We start from the raw sequence: 20924 nt of genomic DNA, 5'->3' as shown, positions 1-20924 counted from the left end.
TTGAGTCCCCATGTTCCATGAGCAACTTTTCTCTTTAGCATTTTTTTTTACGGGAAATTGTCAAACAGTACATGAGTACAGGATTAGTGCTGTCAAATCTTTGGCACTGAAGTTAGGAAACTTGTTCCCAACTGAAAAGTTATCACATTGTTGTGAGTGTTCATCAAGGGACATGGATTCCTTCTGTCCGCTGCCTTTCATATTTTGCTGCTGTACTGAATACTTACATTGTATGAATGTGACTGAGGTTGGGTAAATAGTGTGTTCCAAGTTAGCGATGTATATATATATGTGTGTGTGTGTGTGTGTGTCACTGAGAAGTTATGCTGAGTGTTTCACCTTTTAAAACTGGGTCATGTGAGGAAGCCCAGTTGTAACCCTCAGGTGTATTTAACTTAGACACCTTTGTCTGGTTTTTGAAAATGACTGACTTGTAGAATGATCTCCAGCAGTATTCACTGACTAGACCATTAATGCTATATGAACCAGAGATCACAGTCTGTTTTTTTCCTTGTTTTTCCTGAGCTGATTGTGAAACGGTCCAAAGAACATTATAATACGGAAAACCTTGGGAGTTTGTTTTATATTTCTTCTTCTTTTTTAATGTAAAAATCTTGTTGCTTTATATTACAAATCGCAGTAAAATTACTATTGGGATGCTGAGATTTAGGTCATCTGAGCCATCACAAATATCATTGATCTGTTTTTTAACACATCTGACCCGATTCCTAGAGTGCATTTAAAGATTCTTAGAATGTACATTTAAAGACGGCTGTCTGCCTCTGCTCTTCAATTTAAATAGTTTGACAACTCCTAAAATCTGATCAGCGTTCCCCACTTTAGCCCAGTTATTCATGAGCACACCTTGCAAAGCCATGGGCTACAGCTTGTATAGTGAATATAGAGAATTACAAGTCTATAAGCCGATTATAGTAGAATGCAGTACTACAGTCATGTGATGCACTGATAATGGGGTGCAATTGTAGCCCAGAATATCACGGGAAGGGGAAAGAACGGGGGGAAACCGATATATACACAACAGTCGCTTGTATTCAACACCACTGTTGTGTATTCTCAGTACCCCTTATTGGGGCCCCACTCAATCACAGTCTATCGCCCGCTTCGGCTCCCTCCCACTTCAGCTTGTTTGGTATGCTGTGCGGGGCGTCAGCGAGCCCTCGATTCGGCCTTGTTTATGTAGCAGACGTGCAGAGGAGATGGATTGCGTTTCTAGCGTGTCTGTGTGTAAGGTCGTGGCACATGCTCAGTTCTGTCTGTCGGAACGGGAACTCTGTACGCTGCGCGTGAAAGCTGAGGTCACAGCACAAGCTCAGTGAAAATTTCTCCGAGAGATTGCGTGAGCCTCCATTTTGAGCACCTAGAAATAAGGTGGGATAGGAGAGTTTATTCCGGCGACCACGGGCATGCAAACTGTCAAAATAGAGCGCGTTAGCTCTGTCTCCGATATGGACGACTTGTTCAGTCCGCGAAGGTAGGCTTACATTGTCGACTTTACTTGTTAAGCAGTAGATCTGCGGTGTAGATTGTAACGTTAGCGTCTCTTTCTGCACACTGATACGTGTTTACCTTTTACAAAGATCCGATTTCTCCAGTATCTTTTAACTGTCAGTGCAATCTGACTAGTTGCTTGTGGTGATTAGCAGCATTAGCGGTGTAGGCTAGTGAAGTTATGGCATTAGCTTTCTTAGAATAAGCAGAGCAACGGTTTGCAGTAATCAACCTACCTACGGTGTGCAAAATGAACAATGTCAGTGACTGTAAGGGAGAGCGAAAGAGAGAGTGATGCTATGAAATATGCCATTGTGCTGGCGTCTCAGAAGCACCCTAACTTTTTCCCTCATTTTGTTGCCTCAGGAATATAAGCGACGGCTCTTATCAGGACTCCATTTTGCAGTACTTTATGTTCTTACATTTACAATTTAGATGACATGGCTAAGGAAACTGTTGGTAGATGTATTGCTCTCTTTCACAAGCTGAGAACCCTCTGATTACCAGTGCCTCTTGATGAATTTTAAAGAAGTTGGGACGCTCTCTGCATTTATCCAGTGTTATGACAGTGTTACAGGCGGGCAAGGATTGGAGGATGTTGATGGAAGGGGCGGGGTTTGTCTTGATTGCTGTACCCGTGGACGAGTTAAAAAAATTCTTGAATGTTTTGCTTGTTTTGACAGCACTTCCTGCGCCCTAGCTTCTCTCTATACTTGTTACAATTAATTTTAAGCAGCTAGGATTTCTATAAAATTGTATGAAAACATCTGTATTGTGTGAATATTAAACATATAAATTAAGCTTTACGTATGTCTTGTACACTGAATATCATAGTGGGCATTATGTCAACATATATGCTCTATTCCATAATTAAATGCAGAGCACTGATGTAATACCTGAGACGAATGAACACCAGTGCTGTGGATATTGTATAATTTCATATATTCCTCTTTAGTTTAAAAAACAAACAGTTTGTTTTGTCAGTGCTGAATTTGTGTCATTGTAACTTTCTAAATGTCAGCTTGTGAAAAGGTAAATAAATTTACAGAATAAAGTCTGTCTTGCATGTTATTCTGTACGTGTCCACATTCACAGTCATATTATTCTCAAAAAAGAATGCATTTTATGACTGTGAGGATCCTTTTAGTCCATTAATAGGACATTAAGAGAAAAGGTATATCTGTAGAATATTATAGTTAGTGTATCATACTTATTATATAGTATCAGAATGTATTGTGTCTAATTCTTAAGCATATAACCAAGACTTCTTGGTGTCTAACGTATTGTATGCTGATACTTGACCGTTAAGGTCCGAGCAAATAAATTGTAGTCATCCTTCTCATTGTAGTCATGTGTTTATTTTCTTTCTTCCCTCAAATTGTTACATACTATGTAATAACAGTCTAAGTAGTTGCTGACTTTGTTAAACTTTTGTAACACTGTAACAGGAATATGATGCAGTTTTATTCAATACTTCAACCTGACAACCAGTGTTTATACATAGGCAATGTACCCCAAACACTCAACCATGAATTCATTATGCGGTGCTATTAGTATACTATTATCATATCATGAGATATGACAATACTTTAACTAATGTCAGATGTTTGAAACCTGAAAATCTGTGTAACTTGGTTATGTCTGCATGTTTCCTAGTGATGCGTTCCAGTTAGCTTGGCATGTAATACATTCATTTGTTGGTTAGTTGCACATCAAAAGACATAGACTCTTTCCAGTGTGTTACTCATTTTTTGGCCAAGGTTAATAATACCCACGCTGTAAATTATCCCTGTGAGAGTTACATTTGTACTTTGTAAGTCCCCTTCCATCCGTAGTCCTAACTCAGGTAATGTACACTTCAGACTGCGTTTACAACCTTTGTGTCTGTTGCCTCCACAACTAATTTAGTCAGTTAGTCTTCTCTGTATATTTTGAAATGTCTGCCATCTCCAGATTCCAGATTTTGGGATTCAGACTTTGAGATTTGGAGATGACCATGTGGAGCTAATTCAGTGTGTTTGAGTTCACTATGACATGGCTGCCTACAGATCACTTTCTCTTGCCTCTGTGTGCCGATGTCTAATTCAGTCTGGCTGAAAGTGCAGAGTAGGCAAAATGTTTACGAGCCCAGCTGAGAGATCTCTCTCCCCGACTGGAATTCCTCTGTGCTGTTAGAACGCACAGTTTTATTTTACTTCGTCTGACTCCTCAAAAGTCAGCATAGTAAGTCATCAGTTACGTTGTGCTTGTAGTTTTTATTTTCTTTGGATGCGAGTTTGATTGAGTGTCAGCATTCTACGTCTAGCCTGTAACAAAAGGTGTATATGTACCGTACTCTCCATATTCACCTCTGCTTTTGTTATGTTTACAGTGGCGTTGCATTGAGTTTTGTTTCATGGGTTTTTTTCTTTTGTTTGTTTGTTTTTGTTTGCTTGTTTTGTTTTTTGTTTTTTTATTTTAAGAGAACATCTTAAGAGAAGAGGCAAAAGGGTGCTTGTGAAATGTACTCATATGAAAGCTTGTGATTTGAGGACTTGGAACAGTCACCAAAAGCCCTAACCTCTCTCAGGTTTCCAGCCAGGTTCAGCCAGACAGCCCCTGTGATGGAGTGAGAGTTGCTCTGGACGCAAATCATAATGACAGTTTCTGGGCCGCTCTCTGCCTGGCTATATGAAAATCTGCACTGTTGCCGTGGCAACGGCGGGGAAGGCTTTTCAAAAGGAACATCTTGTCATTTTCTTTAATCCACTGCAGCTGGAGATCGGAACACTATTATTAAATTGTAGTTGCTATGGTTACCGACGTTTGTAACAGCAGCCATTTCAGGGCTCCTCTTTCCTTGCGTGGTCGTTTTGGGGGCTGTTATACTGTACCTCAGCATGAACAATGAGCTTTCCTCAAACACACACATCGGCTAGACTGCTCCTTGACTTTGTCCCTTTGTTAGCATCACTGCTGAAAGCCCATAGCTGAACATTGCATTGTACATTTATACTACTTTTCTTGCCATCGGTAGCTGATCTATAGTTGTTTTTATCTCTCTGTGTGTGTGTGTGTGTGTGTGTGTGTGCGTGTGTGTAGACAGATAGATGTAATTATAACAGCATTTAGTAAAAACGATCTCTGTTTTCAAACTTGAGTCTGGTGTTTGTCATAAATGAACAGTAGCATTCTACTTACCCTTTATGTGAAAGTGGTATCTGATATTCATTCAGAACTAAAGGTGTCTGAAAACCCGCATATGTCTGATATAGTTTTCAGATGGATTCTCTCTCTCTCTCTCTCCACAGGCGATTAAACAGCACACAAGGAGAGATCAGAGTGGGCCCCAGTCATCAGGTATGTTACCATACTGTACATACATTCTCTCCATGCCTTCTGAAACTTTCTCTTCTTTCATGACACTGGCACAGATCTGTGTGTGCCGGTGCTAGCTGATGGACTGCAATCTGTTGATGGGTACAGCCAGTTCACGTTAATCCTCAGCTGACAAGACCGAGTTTGAAGAGCACAGAAGAATAACAAAACACTGTCACTATGTGCATTCACACGTTTGCTATGCTAAATATAGGAATGTTCTCACACATTCACAGACTCCAATAAAAAGAAAAAAAGTCATTTGAATATTACTAGCATCTGCTGATGTTGTTTGCTTAAAGAAAAGTATTTTTCCAACAGTAAACGAAGCTCATTTCCAGCCTGTGTCCTCCATGCACAGTTCAAAACGATCGATCTGATATATTTGTATGTTGTCTTGGAATCTAAAAAAAATAAATAAATAAATTAGCACAACTGATCACACGCTTTAAGCAGCGGTCATCGAAAATTGGATGTGGTCCTTGTGGTTACGTCTATGTATGACTGAAATCTGAAAAGTGAGAATGGGAGAGAAAATGTCAGAAAATGAAAATGTATGAACAGTCCCGTCAGTTACGGTCATGTGGCGCTGCTTGTCTCACGCTGGCTGGGTTCTCAGGAGAAACGATCATGTTACTGGGTCTTCAGCCTAGAAAGCCCTGCCTCAGATACTGTGCTGTAAGAGAGGATCATTTAGACCAAGAGGCTGAAGCAAGTCTGTAGATAAAACATCACTAAACACTGACCAGTAGAAAATTAGAAAGGGTCTGCAAGATTCAACTCTAAATAAATCCCCTGTCCAGCGCTCCATGATCTTCCAGACCATTACTGTGAAATAATAAGTTACAAATGGGGAGTTAGTTATTTGAAGGGCCCCACTGAATTACATCACTCTCATTCATTTGACTGGTTAATATTGCCCACTTTAGCTTGCCTGCTGTGGTTTTTAGTGTTTACCGAAAGTATAAGTGCACAGAGGAACTTTCACTGCAAATGATCCTTAAAGTGAAAACGCTGGCCACTTTCATGCATTGGGCTGAGGTCCACGAGATGGACTCCATTGTCTGCAGACCTTTGAATTTATTTCTAAACGATGCCATCATAAACCCACTTTACCTCAATGCCAATTTAAGTCTCTTGTCTTCGCATATCGCTTAATGTGTTTAGTTTTCCTTAATTATTTAAACGGGTCCTGCAATATTAATTCATTGTGATTGTTTATGTTCTTGCGGTTGCCCGGCTGTCTTGTCGGAGATGAAATGGATTTGGAAATTGATATTTTCCACTAGCTTGTGTGCTATTTGTAGTCTGACACCAGCTGTCTGTTCCTGTGCTCACTGCCTAATTAGGCCAAACTCCCCGAGCTGCAGCCCCTCCCCTCCCCTGATGGCCAGGCTGTGACCGAGAATGAGGAGCTGGTCTGGATGCCTGGGGTTAATGACTGTGACCTGCTCATGTACCTGCGGGCGGCAAGGTGAGTAGCTTAGGCTGTGCCATGCCCACAGAGCCTTGGCGTGAAGTTAAATACAGTTCTCATGTGGAGTTCTCACTTTATGCAAAGAGCAAAGGCCTGACTTCATGCCTCTGTAACATACCGAATACATCACAAGCTGGCAGAGTTACTTTGACTTTTTTTCTATAATGACACTTTATGGAAACAGCACGATCTACGTGAGGTCCTCAGATGTATTTGCTTTAGTCTTTTTGACGAGATGCGTGCTAACGACTCAGCCTCCTCTCTTGTCTTTTCAGGAGTATGGCAGCATTTGCTGGGATGTGTGACGGAGGGTCGACAGAAGACGGGTGTCTAGCTGCCTCACGGGATGACACTACACTGAATGCATTAAATACTGTAAGTGGCTATTCGTCTGCACATGAAAACAATATTTCACACTGCTCTAAATACCAAGATTCACAAAATCATATCCCAAGAATTTCACTCATAATGAATCACGACAGGTGATTTGTCTGGAACACAGAATTTGCACAGACTTCTAAAATGGACACACACCCCCCTAAAAAAAAAAAAAAAAATCTATAGCCCCCGTGTCCAGACTGTAACAGGGAGGTTAATTCTATCAGGTCGAGACTCTAACCCTAAAGGCCCCAGATTTGCACTTAAATTGAGACCCCAGTCTCAGTTTATACAGCATATTTTTCTTTCTCTATGAAAACCATTTGAAGCCAAAGTAGCCATGAAGCTGTATAAATCTGAAAGTCTTGGCTTGACCCTGCTCTGTTAAATCTTTGTATTAATATCCTCCTGCTATGTCAGTGAAAAGCAAGGATGGATTTATTGCTAATTGATTTTAGCTAGTTGAAGCAATAAAAAGAGAAGTGGAGCTTGTGATGACTCTTTCAAATATAACAGCCCGGACACAAGCGTGTGTTAGCATTATAATCATCATAAATTGAAAAGGTGTCAGTGTAACTCTGCAGTGTTATGGCAAATAAAAACAAGAGCGTATTAGCGTGTCATTGAAACGTGTGAGGAATAGCTGCTCATATTGAGGAATCTCTGAATCGCTCTGTTGAAATGATATACATTTCTCTGTGCTGCTCAAGTCCCACTCTAAAATAAAAAATGTAGCTCCTTCAAAACAGCTTGGTTTAAAAAAAAAAGAAAGAAAGAAAGAAATTGTGTCGATAGACTGAGAGATGCTGTTCCATGTAACACAAAATTGCAAAGATTTGTCTGTATTTTAGCCATCTTTGTAGAACTAGAGCTATTACTATTGGTATAAAGCTACATTAGTCTTTTTACAGTGCAAGTTAATATAACCTTTTTCATGAAGAGACATACGTAACACTGACACTGATAGTGATTATTAAATGTTCATAGACATATTTAAGTCACTGTTGCTAATGAATCAGCTTGAAGTCCACACCAAAGTTAATAGACGGCTCTAGAAATGAATTCCTATCTTCTCTGTCTCAGTTGCTCTGTTAGGTTGATTTTTGGTGTCAGCTGACACACAGCATTACTTTTGGAGAAGTGTTAGAAATCTGCATGTGTGCAGAGTTATCTGTGATGGGATTCAGCCCCTTTTCATCTTTAATAAGTTATCCGGCCGTTTCTGTCCAAGAACTCCAGTTCTCAGAAAACATGTTCCAACTTTTCCAAGTTCTCACTCAGCAACAGCGTTTTTTTTCTTTTTCTAATATTTTCTTTTTTTTAATTGTGTTTGATGATGAGAAGACTGATAATTGTGTTTTGTTTGTATATGGATGGTTGATCCAAAATATTGCATACAAAAAGTAATAAGGCTAATTAAATTAGACAATTTCCAAACTATGAAATGTGTTATTGCGTGTGAGGGATGGTTTTTTAGGAGACCAAAAGTACCAGGAACAGTCATTTACTCTCTAATTGATCATGTGGGAGATGTGTTTTTTAAAGGAAATTGCTTTAGCAGGATACTGCGCATTGAAACTGACATTCCCCAGATATTCCACATCCGCTAGTAAAGAGTTTTCCAATCAAGCTAAATGGTTCTGAGAAGTCCTAACCGTTTCAACAGGAGTCACCAACTTTTTCACTCACTTTTCTAGTGGGTTTAGGATCCAGATGAGTTTGGCTGGGCGGTCTTAATAGTAAGTGACAGGGTAGTTTTGTTATGTGCTGATATGGCTACAATTGCCTTTGAATTTGTATCTTAGATGGTTTGCTAGAGTAGATCAGTTGTTTTGCCCCTTTCCCTAGTCTCGAACAGCGTCGTGCTTTCCCTAGTGGGATCCGGCTGCTCAGATCTGCAGATAAAAAGCATAATTCATCTTTGCCAATTAAGCAGCCCGTACTATAGCAGTAAAAATAAAATCTGATGTCCCAGGCAGGCTTCACGCGTAATTGTAGATGATGAAAAATCCCTCTGCGTTCTCTTTTGAATTTGTGTGTATTCTCTCCGGTACACTGCCGGCTGTGATACCGCGAGCAGGTCTCGAGGCCGGGCACAGACGCGGGGAGCCGACGGCCGGAGAGGCGCGGCCGTAAATTGGTGTTGAAGAGCAGCGCTGTGATGTGTTAGATGTAAAGCCGTCTGAAAGAAAAAAGGTGTAATTCATGGCTTCATTAATGCACAGTGGACTCTGACAGCCGAGCAGAGCCAGGAGCTGAATTTATTCAGCGCCGACTTCCCCGACCGCCCAGGGCAGAACAGACGAGCTGTAGGAGAGAGCATCAGCAGCCTGCCTGTGAAGAACGGCAAGATATGCTAATGTAACCCTCTCTGTGCCCACCCCAACCCAGCCCCCTTTACACCCAACGAGCACATGATGTGGGATGATAGAGATTTCTTTCCATTTTTTTTTTTTTAAACAAATTCAGTGAAAAGCATGTTGCAGATAAACTAGAGATGCAATAAATACATGACATTTGGACTGTAAAGGGAATGAGTGGAAATTTGAATGCCATCCATAGTTCCCTGTCTCTTGACCTTTCCCCTCCCACTCATCTGCAATTCAGATTTGTTTTTTTGTTGTTTTTTTTTTCTGTTTTTTTTTTTTTTTTTTTTTTTCTGTTTTTTTTTTTTTTTTTTTTTTTGTCCTCCCAAAGGATTAACCTGAACCCACTCAGACAGATACCTGCTTGCCTTTGGCAAGACTGCTTTGTTTTCAGCTTCTCAAGTGGTAATGGTCAATATTGTATTTAGTATTTTGTGTTTATCATTGAATTTTAAGGTTATGGATACTCATTGTGTACCAAGAACAACACACACAGGTAATAGCAGGAGAAGGCCTGTTCTGCTCTAACCCGTCACTAACACATCCAACCTGTTTGCAAATCAACGTGCCTTCAATTTGTTAAACGAGGGGTGTGGGGACAGGACTACACTGAATATGTCTTTTCCTGCAGTTCCAGAGGACTGAATTTGAAAAATACCGTTCTTTGTTCCGTGTACGTTGTGTGTTCATAGGAATCTTAGTCTTGTGATCCTAATATCATTGATTGTACACAGTATTCATGGTTTCCTGGTTGAACTCCAAGGTTATTTTAGTTCAGTCTCCCCTACAGCCACATAGTGTTCCTCCGTGGCAGCAGCCTGTTCCATGGCTAATAGCTTTCAGATTTTCAGCACAGCTGTCTAAACTCTGTGACTGACACATTCAAAGGAATGCAATCACATAATCCCTGTTCAAAACCAACATGAGGGTGAAAAAGACCGATAAGCTCAGCCCTGAATGGAGGAATATGTTTATCGACGTGTCTTAGCACTAACCGTTCTTATTGTTTTGTCAGTAGTGGTAAGATTGGAGTCGACTTTTAACTTTTGGGCTGTCTCCCACAGCTACACGAAAGCAGCTACGATGCCGGGAAGGCCCTACAGCGCCTGGTGAAGAAACCGGTGCCCAAACTAATTGAGAAATGCTGGTCGGAGGATGAAGTGGTAAGTCACGAGTTAACTTTGATTTTAAAAGCAGAGAGGGAGTGTGGGATTTATGCTTTATCACCAGTATGGTTTTTTTCTTTTCTTTTCTTTTCTTTTCTTTTCTTTTCTTTTCTTTTCTTTTCTTTTCTTTCATAAGTCCATTGAAAAGCACTCATCGGATTGCTCCTCCAAGAGAGAGCAAACCAGCTGCATCCTGTTTATGACCTACAGAATAAATCTTCTGAGTGAAAGAAAGAAAGGAGGGGGGAATAAGAAACGAGGGAAGGAGGGTTAAGCTTCAAGATTTTTTTTTTTTTTTGCCTTTTTTTTTTTGTATTGTGTTGTAAATGAATTTAGTTTCTGATTTCATTCAAGCAGCTGGAGGCAGTTTGTTTGAAAATTTGAGATTGTGCCCAATGGCAGGATTGGTCAAGGAAGCTAATGAATAGTGACACAGCTATAAATAGATCTGCTTTTTCACGAGGTTTTTGGGATTCCATGACAAAACTTTGTAAACCTGAAGCTCTCTATTTGCGAAGCTCATTGTGCGTGTTGTGTTAAGTCCACACCCAGCTAAGGTAATCCACTCTATTCATGAAGATGTCCTGAAATGCCCTTGCTTAGTTCTTTTCTTAAATTATACTGCCTCTGAAAACACAAGAGCAGTCTCTTTCAAGTATTACTTTCCACACAGCAACAGTAAATGACCCCAGATGTTCTTATCCTTCATTTCCAACAGCATCAGGTTTATCAGCTCTGTTAGATGTGCCATCTTCTTGACAGTTAAAACCAACCATAAAATAAAATTAAATTGGACTTGCTAATAACATCACTGATTAAAGTTGATGAGTACATTCAAATAAAGCTGGGGCCCAGGGCAGTTCTGCGGCTAATCAAAACAGATAAATGCATCCGTCCTTTCTCAGGCATTTCATTTATTCTGGTTTTGTCATGCTAGCTGTAGGCGTTCTCTGATCCGGCTGTTGCCCCAGGATGCTACCTAGCATTCAAGCTCCACTGCTGGAGTTCACTTGGCCAAAGTAGATAGTTGCGTTTCTGAACAAGCTCCATTATCAGCTATCTCCCTCCAAAGGCTGCCTTCATTTCATGATTCTGTCTCATTTTAAAGGCAGTCCGGTTAAGATGTGCTTTATATTAATGCCAGTAGTTAGCATCTAAAAAAAAACCCCAATGTCTTCTTGTTGTGTCAATTTCTCAGTAAACGTCATTTTGTATGTGTATGATGCGAGATTGTGAACTCAAGCGTGTAACATTCTGTCCCAGATGAATAATAGAAAAGCTGAAATGAATTCTGCATGAGAGCAGGCCTTGATTTCCAGCTCTGTTGGTATTTTTCTCCTCCGTCTGTGCTCTGCTGGAGGGAGTTTGAAACAGGCCACTGTAGCCATAGCCTTCCCCCCCTTTCCCCCCCGTCTGTAAGGCAGCCAGTCTCTCAGCCGGTCAGCCAGGCCGCTGCCGAACAGCCAAGGACACCACTCACACTGATCTGATTTCAAGTTGTGCCTTTTCAGCCCTGCAGCCTTGAGGGACAGGTGTAAATGTACCCCTGACCTTGGCGTACATACCAGCCCTGCTGCTCTTCATTTATTTATCATCCCTTTTTCCCTTCCCCGGTCCCTCTCTCTCGCTCTCTCTTTCTTTTTCTTTCCATCTGTCTCTCTCTCTCTCTCTCTCTCTCTCTCTCTCACTCTCCCTCTCTTGCTCTCTTGCTGTGGAACAACCCCCAGGACCATGGCCTCATTATTCCTGCTCTTTTTCCACCCGTTCTGTTTGAAATGTGAACAAAAGTGACAGTGACTGCCTCTGAAATGACAGAATCATCTTCTCTTCAGGGTCACTTGTCACCCTGTCACTGCCCAGCCCCTACCCCCCCTCAGTGCCTGACATAGCCTACAGCTTACCACTGTTTGAGAGATTCAGTCATCTCTTTAAGCTGTGTTTCACTTCAGCTACACTTTCCAACTTGGTGCTTTCTCTTATCTCTCTCACTGAGTGTTACTCAGTGCTGTATAATACATTCCTTCCTGGAAATAGCTAAAGGACTTTTTTTTGCTCAGTTCACTGTTCTAGAATTGTCTAAAAAATCTGTGTGTATTAATGTCAGTGAAACACCTGCATTGGAACAATAACCAGAGACACAGAAAAGTAGACCTTCCCTCAGACTGGCTCTTATAAATCAGAGGTCTGAGATAAATTAGCAGAGTGAGAGCTGGTACCTGCTTCTCAGCCGTGCTGTGTTATCTCAGCACTTGTCAGAATGTGATGAATGATAGTGTGAAACCTCAGATAGCACAACTACCCTGGGAGTCATCAGAGTTTAGACTCTGGCAGCACAACAGCCCCCCAGTGGTGAAAAAAGGGCCTTACAGATCCTTGCCCAGCCATTTTCAGCCCACCCCCTCACACTCCCCTTGCCCCCCCCCAACCCTCCCCAGTATTACCTCAGGAGCCGGGAATTAAAGCAGGGTCGCGAAGCCAAGAGTAGCATATAAATTCACCGCTAACATAGAGGCGGCTGAAAGCATTTTCTTCTGGATCGCGGAAACGCCCACCCAGCCTGAAGTTAATTTAGTGTTTTATTACACAGATATTCTCTCTGGAGGCTATCCGTGCTGAGTTATTGTGTATAACTTGCAATCACTGGTTTTGGGGCTCGGATTTAGGGATTGTTTAATCATAGTTTTATGTTTAGTAAGGCGGGAAGGGTGTGTTTGAGAATTTCCTGTCACCTTAGCTTTTTACAGAGTACACAAGGAAACTGCGGCTTTGCTGAATGTATGCTTATTTATAGGCTTTTGCACTAAGCACTTGTATGTGTGGAAAAGTGTGCCTGACAAATTGCATTGACTTGAGTGAGTACAGTCCTCTGCACTTCATATGAATGTTTGTATGTAAACGTAGCATGTTTGATGGTTTTGCTGTTTGTTCTTTTGTGTGGTTTTTGTTTTACATAAAACTCTTAATGGACAGGATGTGGGCTTGTCGTGCATCTGCCTCTTGTGGTTTTGTGTGAGGTCGTGTCACCGTTTCTTTTTTCTAATGTCAAATTATAGTCACCTGACATCATTTCTAGTTTCAATCTCATATTTCTGTCCCTCTGTTTTCAACCTTGCAGGTCAGGTTTAAACTAAAGGTCAAGTACATTGCTTTCACAAGCCCCGTGTGTGTTTGTGCCCCTGGTAGACACATGGCTAAATGTTAGACATTGTTAACTGGAGTCATGATATTTAAGGACGTGCAGTTCTATGAAGGCCTGTGTGTATGAGCCAGATGCTGTGACTGTGTCGAGTAAACCCCCCCCCCCCCCCTTTTTGTACACGCTGGTATGATCTTAACCAGTTTTGCAGCTTCTAATAATTATCACTTGAACAGGAAGTACGCATGCTTTACAATGGCCTTTTGAGTTTTTTTTTTCCCCCCTTCGTGCCCTCCTCTCCTACAATAGTGCAGTGTTGAGCTTAGGAGGGGAGGGAGTGTAGAGCAGAACCAGGGAAAAGATCCAGCGCCCTGGAACAATTTCTGACAGAAAGAAGCCTGTTGTTTCAGTAGAGCAAGCGCCTGGCGATTTGGTAGCGCTGCTACCCAACACCCCCCACTTCTTTTCCCTTTAACCGCCCCCCCCCGCCCCCCCCCCCCCCCCAACATCACCACCACCAGCGGCCCCTCCTTCTCCTCTTCCTCCTCCTCCTCCCGCCTGGTCGCCTAGCAACGGAGGGCTGGAGCAATCGTAGCAGGGGCAGAGCGATTCACGGAGCAGATTGGTGGATGATTTATTAGCTGGGCTCAGAGAGCATTGAGCTCAGGCAGCTGAAATGGAGCCTTAAAGTGGAGCCGACATGAGCGGAGGAGGGAGGGAGGGACGGAGAGAGAAAAGAAGAGGAGAAAGGGCGAGTGATAGCATGAGCGGAGCACGTAGCACACACAACCTGCAGTGCAGGCAGTGTAAATATGACAGTGGGGAGAAGATAATTAGGATGACATAATCAGGACACTAACACAAGCTTTGGCTGGCAGGTGTAATTGATTTTAGGTTGTGGCAGTTGGGATCTAAGACCCTGGATAATGAAGGTGGGCCCAGACCCCTCCGGTGTTAATGTATTAATGGGTTAAGAGAAGAGACCCTCAACCTGTAGTCATTGTTCCTAGGATTAATTAACACATGCTACTGTTAGACCCCCTTCTCACCCACCCAGTTGAAAGTAGAGCATTTTGTTGTTTTGTTCTGAAGACTCCAGCTGTGGAGGGCCAGAACGCCGCAGACTTGTGTTCCCTTTGACAAGTGGTGCTCAGCTCCCCGGTCAAGGGGAGCATTAAGTAGGCCTGCGGGGCAGAGGGAGGACATGGACACACACACACACGTACATGCAGGCACAGTGAAGTTCTGCTAAGACATTTCTTTAAAATGTCTGACTTGACAAAGCTGTCTTTCTTCTTAGTGCTTATCAATTGATATTAAATGCAGAAAATGATTAGGTGAGCCAAAAGCCTTGCAGCATCGAACGTTAATGAATCTGAAGCTCGCAGCAGTAGCACAGAGGTTTAATTTGATTTCTGACCTACTTTTTTTTTTTTTAATGGAAGTACATCAGAGGTATTAAAAGGCCTTTTCTGTTCTTAACCTCCAGCATGGCTTACAGTGTATAGAAAACAGAGGTACTTGTCTTGAACATGGCTCCACCTACTGGTTAATCAACCATAACTCCAGCCAAGTAAACGAAATAACACTTGAGTTCACGGTCATGGATTAACTTTTTTGAAGCTGAAGAGTTGTTGAACTTGTCCAAGCTTTTTTGCTTTTAAGAAATCTCAAGTTAGTGGAAGAGTCACGTTAAAAGAGCCGTTGTTTAATTTACTGTATTAGAATTTTTAATTTTGTTCAAAAGATGCAATTTACTGCAAGTTTTAAGACCGCTTTGAAGAGGAATTCTTGTAAAAGTGCGTTTAAAGTCATGAAAGGCTCCCACCCCGACTTGCCTCAGATTGTTCCTTTAAAAGCCCTGTGTAAACAATCTCTCAGTTACATAAGCACTGCATACTGTATGTTCTAAAGGGGGTGGGGTGGGGGAGTAGCTCCCTTAAAGAGAGAACTAGAGCAACTCCATGTCTGGTTTTCCCTCTGCCTCATCTCTTTTTACTGTGTCCAAGACCTTTCTCCACACAAATTGCCTGAGCCTTCCTCCCTCTGAGGCTGGCCGCTGTCGTAGGTGTGTGTGGATCGCAGTGCTTTGAATACATTTAATGAAACCGTACTGCTTGCTGTTGAAAAGTGGGATAGAAGTTGGTGTTCTTTTGAGAAGGAAAGGGGGCCAGTTGGCGGGAGTGCGCGGCGCGTGAGCGATACCCACGCGTAAAATCCTGCTTTGGTAGTTTAAATGCACTCAAAACGTGGTCCGCTGACAGAGGAGCCGGCATGCTGGAGCCAGTAGCTCCGCTCCGGGTTTTCGTTCTGGCCACAGAGCAGAGGCTCTCTAGCAGAAAGATCACATGTAAAGCCTTCCCCTTTGTAGTGGAGGAGCAGAGAGTGACAAGCTGTTTCTTGCTTGTAAAAAAAAAGCTACGTACCTTTGGAGACTTTGTGGATTTGCGTTGTAATTTTTTTATATATATATTTACCTGTGGCTGGACGTCGAGCTCTGGGTTGTGGATCTTGTGGACTTTCCTTGGTTTTTGGTGGAGTTACTTGGTGGAAAGCGTTGGCTAAGATTACAGAGGAACGGAGCTCGCTCTCTGGAACAAGAAAGTAAATCTGCTGCTTGTCTGCTTCGTTGGTTATGAATGTTTTCTGCCTTGGCTTTTTATGGCTCACAATGTGTGGCTCTTAAAGGAGTAGATATACATTAAAGCAACACTCGTTTTCTTTTGTACCTCAGTTATTTGTTTTGAAAACGTACATTTTAGTTTTTCTTTCTTTTTTTTTTCTCCAGCTCTTTGGGTTTTGATTCGAAAGTTGTTTTTCAGCTCTTGGTAAAGTGGATATTTTATTTATTGTACGTCTCTTTCTCTTTTTTTTCCCCCTCGGGATTCAGTCTCGTATTAGTGGATTTACACATTTTTAGCTTTGGTCGTGTTGCTTCTTAGTGACTTTATGTGAGCAAATGATTTTGGCAAATCTCTCACTTTACACGGGAATTAAGCTACTGTTTGAATTGTAAGCATGGCCAATGTGTGAATAAGGGGAGTCGTTTTGTGGTTCTCTGTTACTTATGGAAGTTCAGTCTGTGCTTTGAACTCGAGTGCCATGTTACTGAGATATGCATATTGCCCCGATGAACTTGGTTTAAGAACTGCCGTTATGTTTGCACTTTGCTGCGGTTGAATCTCGGCTTCTATTCCTGCTTTTGTTGTCGCTTCCTTTCATTTTTAGCTCTAACGTAACTCTACTAGTGCTTAGGGCTTTAAAGAGAAGACAGAGGTTTTTAGATAGAGATAAAAATGTTGTTTTCTACTTTTTATTTGTTTTATGGCTTCCAGTGTAAAAAGTCAAAAACCATATTACAGTGAAGTAGGTGAAAAACTGAACGATGGTTAGTTTTTAATATCCTTTTTTCCCCCCTTTTATTTAAACAGAAACGATTCATAAAAGGGCTTAGGCAGTACGGCAAGAACTTCTTCAGGATTCGGAAAGAGCTGCTACCGAACAAGGAAACGGTAAGTCATTTTCTCTCCATTGTAAATATTTGTCATCTGCCCAGGACACAAAATGAGGTTCTTTTTTTTTCTCTGTCATTTTCCATCTGTGTCCGGTTTCAGTTGGTATATTGCAGTTACATCGTAGTGGTTTGTATTTTGATCCTGGAACTACTGAGAAAATTGATTGAAGAAAAAATTGTAACTTATTTGTAATGCACACATTGACAGGCAATATTTTCTTTTTTTTAGATTTTAGAGACCCATTGACATTTAGATAAAATCATTGTGTTTTCAGTCAAAGCTTGATTTAAAGACAGAGCACTGTGCATTTGGTTAAACACTTGTGGAAAGGAGGGTAGCACGTGCTTTGTACGTGTACATGCTCACTGATAACCTGTGTCTGAAAGAGCAGGAAAAGCCATAAGGTTTGTACACACACATAGCCTGTCGTTACATAAGTTTTCTTTGAGGTTTGACAGGAACTGCACATGGAAGAACATTCTGTCTGAATTGTGTTGCTTGGGCCATTTACAAGAGCCATATAAACAGTGCATATAACAAAATTATTATTAACTTGGATTTGGCTGATGATGTGATATGTTTGAAATATTGAAAATGTCCAGCACACATTTTGTCGTATTTTGCGATGCGTATAGCAGAGTTAAAAATATTTTGCCCTGCGTGTTATGCACTTATTTGGTCAATGATCAGTATTAATAATTGAAAATAGTATTTTGACCCTGCTAGATGCCTTTTTTTTTTTTTAAGAGAACATTCATGCAACACTTGGTAACTTGTTGGAGCAATAAGTTTGTTTTGTTACCAGCCTCACCGGACATTTCACTGTGTCACCAAAACATAACAGTAGCCAGGTCTTTTCTACTGTGGACGCAATGATGGAAAATTCCTAATGTGGTTCGTGTTTTTTTTTTTTTTTTTGTTAAGGAAACGAGGGCAAATCCTCTTTAGTGTGCACTAAACTCACAGATTAAGATTATAACTTTAGTCTTGAAGTGAGGTAACATTTAATGAGATTACAACTGGGCTGTAACGTCAGTCAACCTGTGGAGTGCACAGAACGATGGCTTAATGAGTAAAAGCAGGCAATTCACACACATCTGTCTGTACAGTACATATTTAATCACATGTATATTAATACCTAGAGTAGATGCATTGTAATGCACTATTAGTGTTGTTCATGGCTTAGGTAAGTACATTTTCTTTCTTTTTTTTCCCTTTACTGTGTTTTCAGTTCTTCTTCCCCTACTTATCTGTCCTTGATCAATGCATTGCCATTCTCTAAACAGAACAGACTTTTTTTGTTTATCATCAGTTATCAGATATCAGTTTTTCATTGTTCTGTATTTGTGGCTCCAATCACACACAAAAAAAAGGGACCATGCTACTTGGTATTTTATTGCTAAAACAAACTTCCGCTGGCAGCCAGTGGACATGGAGTGTTTGTTCACACTGGAAATCATACAAATGCGTATCATATCCAAAGAAATGAGTATGCTAAAAGGCCATTTTACTCTTAGATACGTAGAGGAAGACATGCTTTCTGTGTCACCATCAACCATGGCTTCTACAGTGCTTGTCATTTTAGTATCAGATTTGGGCGGAGTTGGGATTCAAAATCTGTCAGAACCATTGAAACGTGTGCCCAGTTTGAAAGCACAGCTATGAAGTATGCCCTGAAGTGTATTGATTGAACTAAAAGGCTAGTCAAGAAAGAAAATCTCTCCCGACGATAGGGGGAAGAAAGAACTGACATCTCTCATGCTTGTACAACTGCACCATTTGATTATGGAGCTATAACCTTTAACAGAAATCAACAGAGGTGTTGTGTTTGGGTTGGTTGGGGTTTTTTGTTGTTGTTTTTTTTTTTTTTTTTTTTTGTGCAGGCGTTAATCTGTGTTAATCATCAATGAGCAGATGTTTAGTCACTTTCATTACATAGACAGGTCAATTTTGCCACAAATAATTATTAACCAAGAAAGTCAGAGCCAGATCGAGCAGTAGTGGAGCTGCATGTCCAGATGAAGTTTCTCATTAGATATGACATTTATTCCTTACATGATACCAGAAAGAGTGAAATTAACACGCCGGTTTAGGTCACATACTGAAAGCGCTCGTAGTGGAGCTCTCTGATCATCAAACAATTTGGATCCAGTTTCATTAATGCCTCATATTTTTGCTTATGTTTAATATAAGATCGGTACATTGTATGACAGATAATGAGGATGATACATGTTGGATACATGTTGGAGTCTGTACTCCTGAGGGCTGAACTGAAGGAACTGGTGATTCACCAGTATCTTAGTTCATTTTTAGCATTTGACCAGCTTGCCTGTCTCTGCTGTGATTTGTCAGGTTCTGTCCCCACAGTCACGTGACACATGCGACACTCTGATTGGACAATGTCTTCATAACATGAATGGGCAGGGAGGGCACCTTGTAGAATTTGCCAGTGTTGACAGGGTGTCATATGTGTACAAACAATGCAAAGAAATATGAAGTGAACATTTCGGGGAAATGACCAGTTATATCGATTTAGTCTTTGCGCTTATGGTAAATTAAAAAAATGAATATATGTACAGGAGAGCAATACACAAACCCTCTTGCATTATTTGAATAACGTCTTTGAGTACAGCGTAGATATGCTTCATCTACAAAATGGGCCAAATCAGCTGGCCTCGTCTAAATCCACCTCGTTATTTTGGCAATGAGATTTCTGCTGGCTCTTGGCTCTCCTCAGCTCAAATGCATCATACCATCTAGTCCGTCATTATGAAACAATTCTTTGAGTGATTTTATTGTTTCTTTGATTGTATAACACAGTTAAATGGGGGAGATTAGTGACAAAAAAGCAAAAACCTTCAAAGTTTAAAGCAAGTCAAACTGAAGCAGTTTTCCATTTTATAGGGAAGTAACAGACGTCCCTTTAGACTAAGTCTTCCAGCCGTGAGAGATGTGAAGATTTGTTTTCTATTTTCGCCAGCAAATGGAAAATAAACTACCCTCTAAGCCTAAGAGAAGAGAAGAGTAGAGTGTTAGGGTGGGGATAGCAGATGTATTGAAGGTGAGAGAGGTTTGGGGGTTAGTTGAATATAGACACTGAGAGAAGCCCGTGTTCTCTTGCAGCTAAAAAGCCCTGTCTTTGCTTAAGATTGAACTTGTTTTTGTGCTGAAAGCTAGCTCTCTGTGCAAGTGCCAGTCAATACCCCGAGGAAAGCTTGATTTATTTCCTCAACAGTCTTCCTCACTCTGTTTCTCCCCCCCCTCTCTCTCTCCCTCTCTCTCTCTCTCTCTCGCTCTCTCCCTCTCCCTTTTCTCCGATCTCTCTCTCACTACCATTCAAATTTTCATATGATTTCCAAGGCCCTGAATGAGGTGCGTCAAATTCCCTTTATTTCCAGTCCTTATCTTGTTCGACACAGAAATACATGTTTCCGTTCCCTCTCACACACACACACATACACACCAAGCACCCCGTTCAAGACCTTGTGTGTCGGCGTTGTTACTCTCCGTTAAGGTCCGGGGTGCGATAAGCACAAGCTAAGTTAGAGGGACGCTGCTGAAACTCTTAAGCTGGTAGACGGGACCAGAGAAGACAGCAGAGTGTGTTTGTGTCTCCCTTTGCTTTGTTCAGCTCTTATTAGTTGGCTTTCTCATAAAGAGCTGGTGCCAAGGGTATGCACCCACCACTGTGCAAACACACCAGGCCTGACTGGCTCTCAGGAATGCTTTATATGAAGGCAAATAAAAGGGGAAGCTAGGGAAGTGGGTGTGTCGCTTGACCGTCTCTGCTCTTTTTGCCGCCACCATTTCCTCCACATGAAAGACAGCGTCATGGAATAATTTGTGTACTTGTTCTAGATATGTTCCTAAACAACCAGGCATACAGAGTTTACAGATCATAGATAATCCTTTGGCATTTCCACTTTAACCCTTTCAGTGAGTCTCCGTAGCAGTTTTCTCATTTTCTAAGCCAGTCCACTGTTGAATACTTCACACTTAGTACTTGTAGGATCAATTGAA

General features: G+C 41.4%; 1 protein-coding gene across 2 annotated transcripts in view; it reads left to right on the top strand.

Annotated features, from left to right (window-relative positions):
• The first annotated feature begins 1289 nt into the window (after window positions 1–1289).
• rerea (arginine-glutamic acid dipeptide (RE) repeats a) overlaps window positions 1290–20924 on the top strand; it is a 34687-nt gene continuing 15052 nt past the window's right edge. Inside the window, exons 1-6 of one of the 2 annotated variants that reach the window (XM_030767422.1) lie at window positions 1290–1492; window positions 4800–4848; window positions 6216–6340; window positions 6619–6718; window positions 10152–10250; window positions 16821–16901. In XM_030767422.1, the coding sequence (XP_030623282.1) occupies window positions 1425–1492; window positions 4800–4848; window positions 6216–6340; window positions 6619–6718; window positions 10152–10250; window positions 16821–16901 (522 nt within the window). In that variant the 5' untranslated portion in view covers window positions 1290–1424. Of the gene's footprint in view, window positions 1493–4799; window positions 4849–6215; window positions 6341–6618; window positions 6719–10151; window positions 10251–15988; window positions 15994–16820; window positions 16902–20924 lie in introns of those variants that run through there. The other variant, XM_030767423.1, reaches the window with a different exon arrangement.

The sequence above is a fragment of the Chanos chanos genome, chromosome 3, assembly GCF_902362185.1.
Source record: "Chanos chanos chromosome 3, fChaCha1.1, whole genome shotgun sequence".
Taxonomy (NCBI): domain Eukaryota; kingdom Metazoa; phylum Chordata; class Actinopteri; order Gonorynchiformes; family Chanidae; genus Chanos; species Chanos chanos.
The sequence above is the reverse complement of the archived record's forward strand: the minus strand, read 5'-3'. Positions and strand labels throughout refer to the sequence as shown.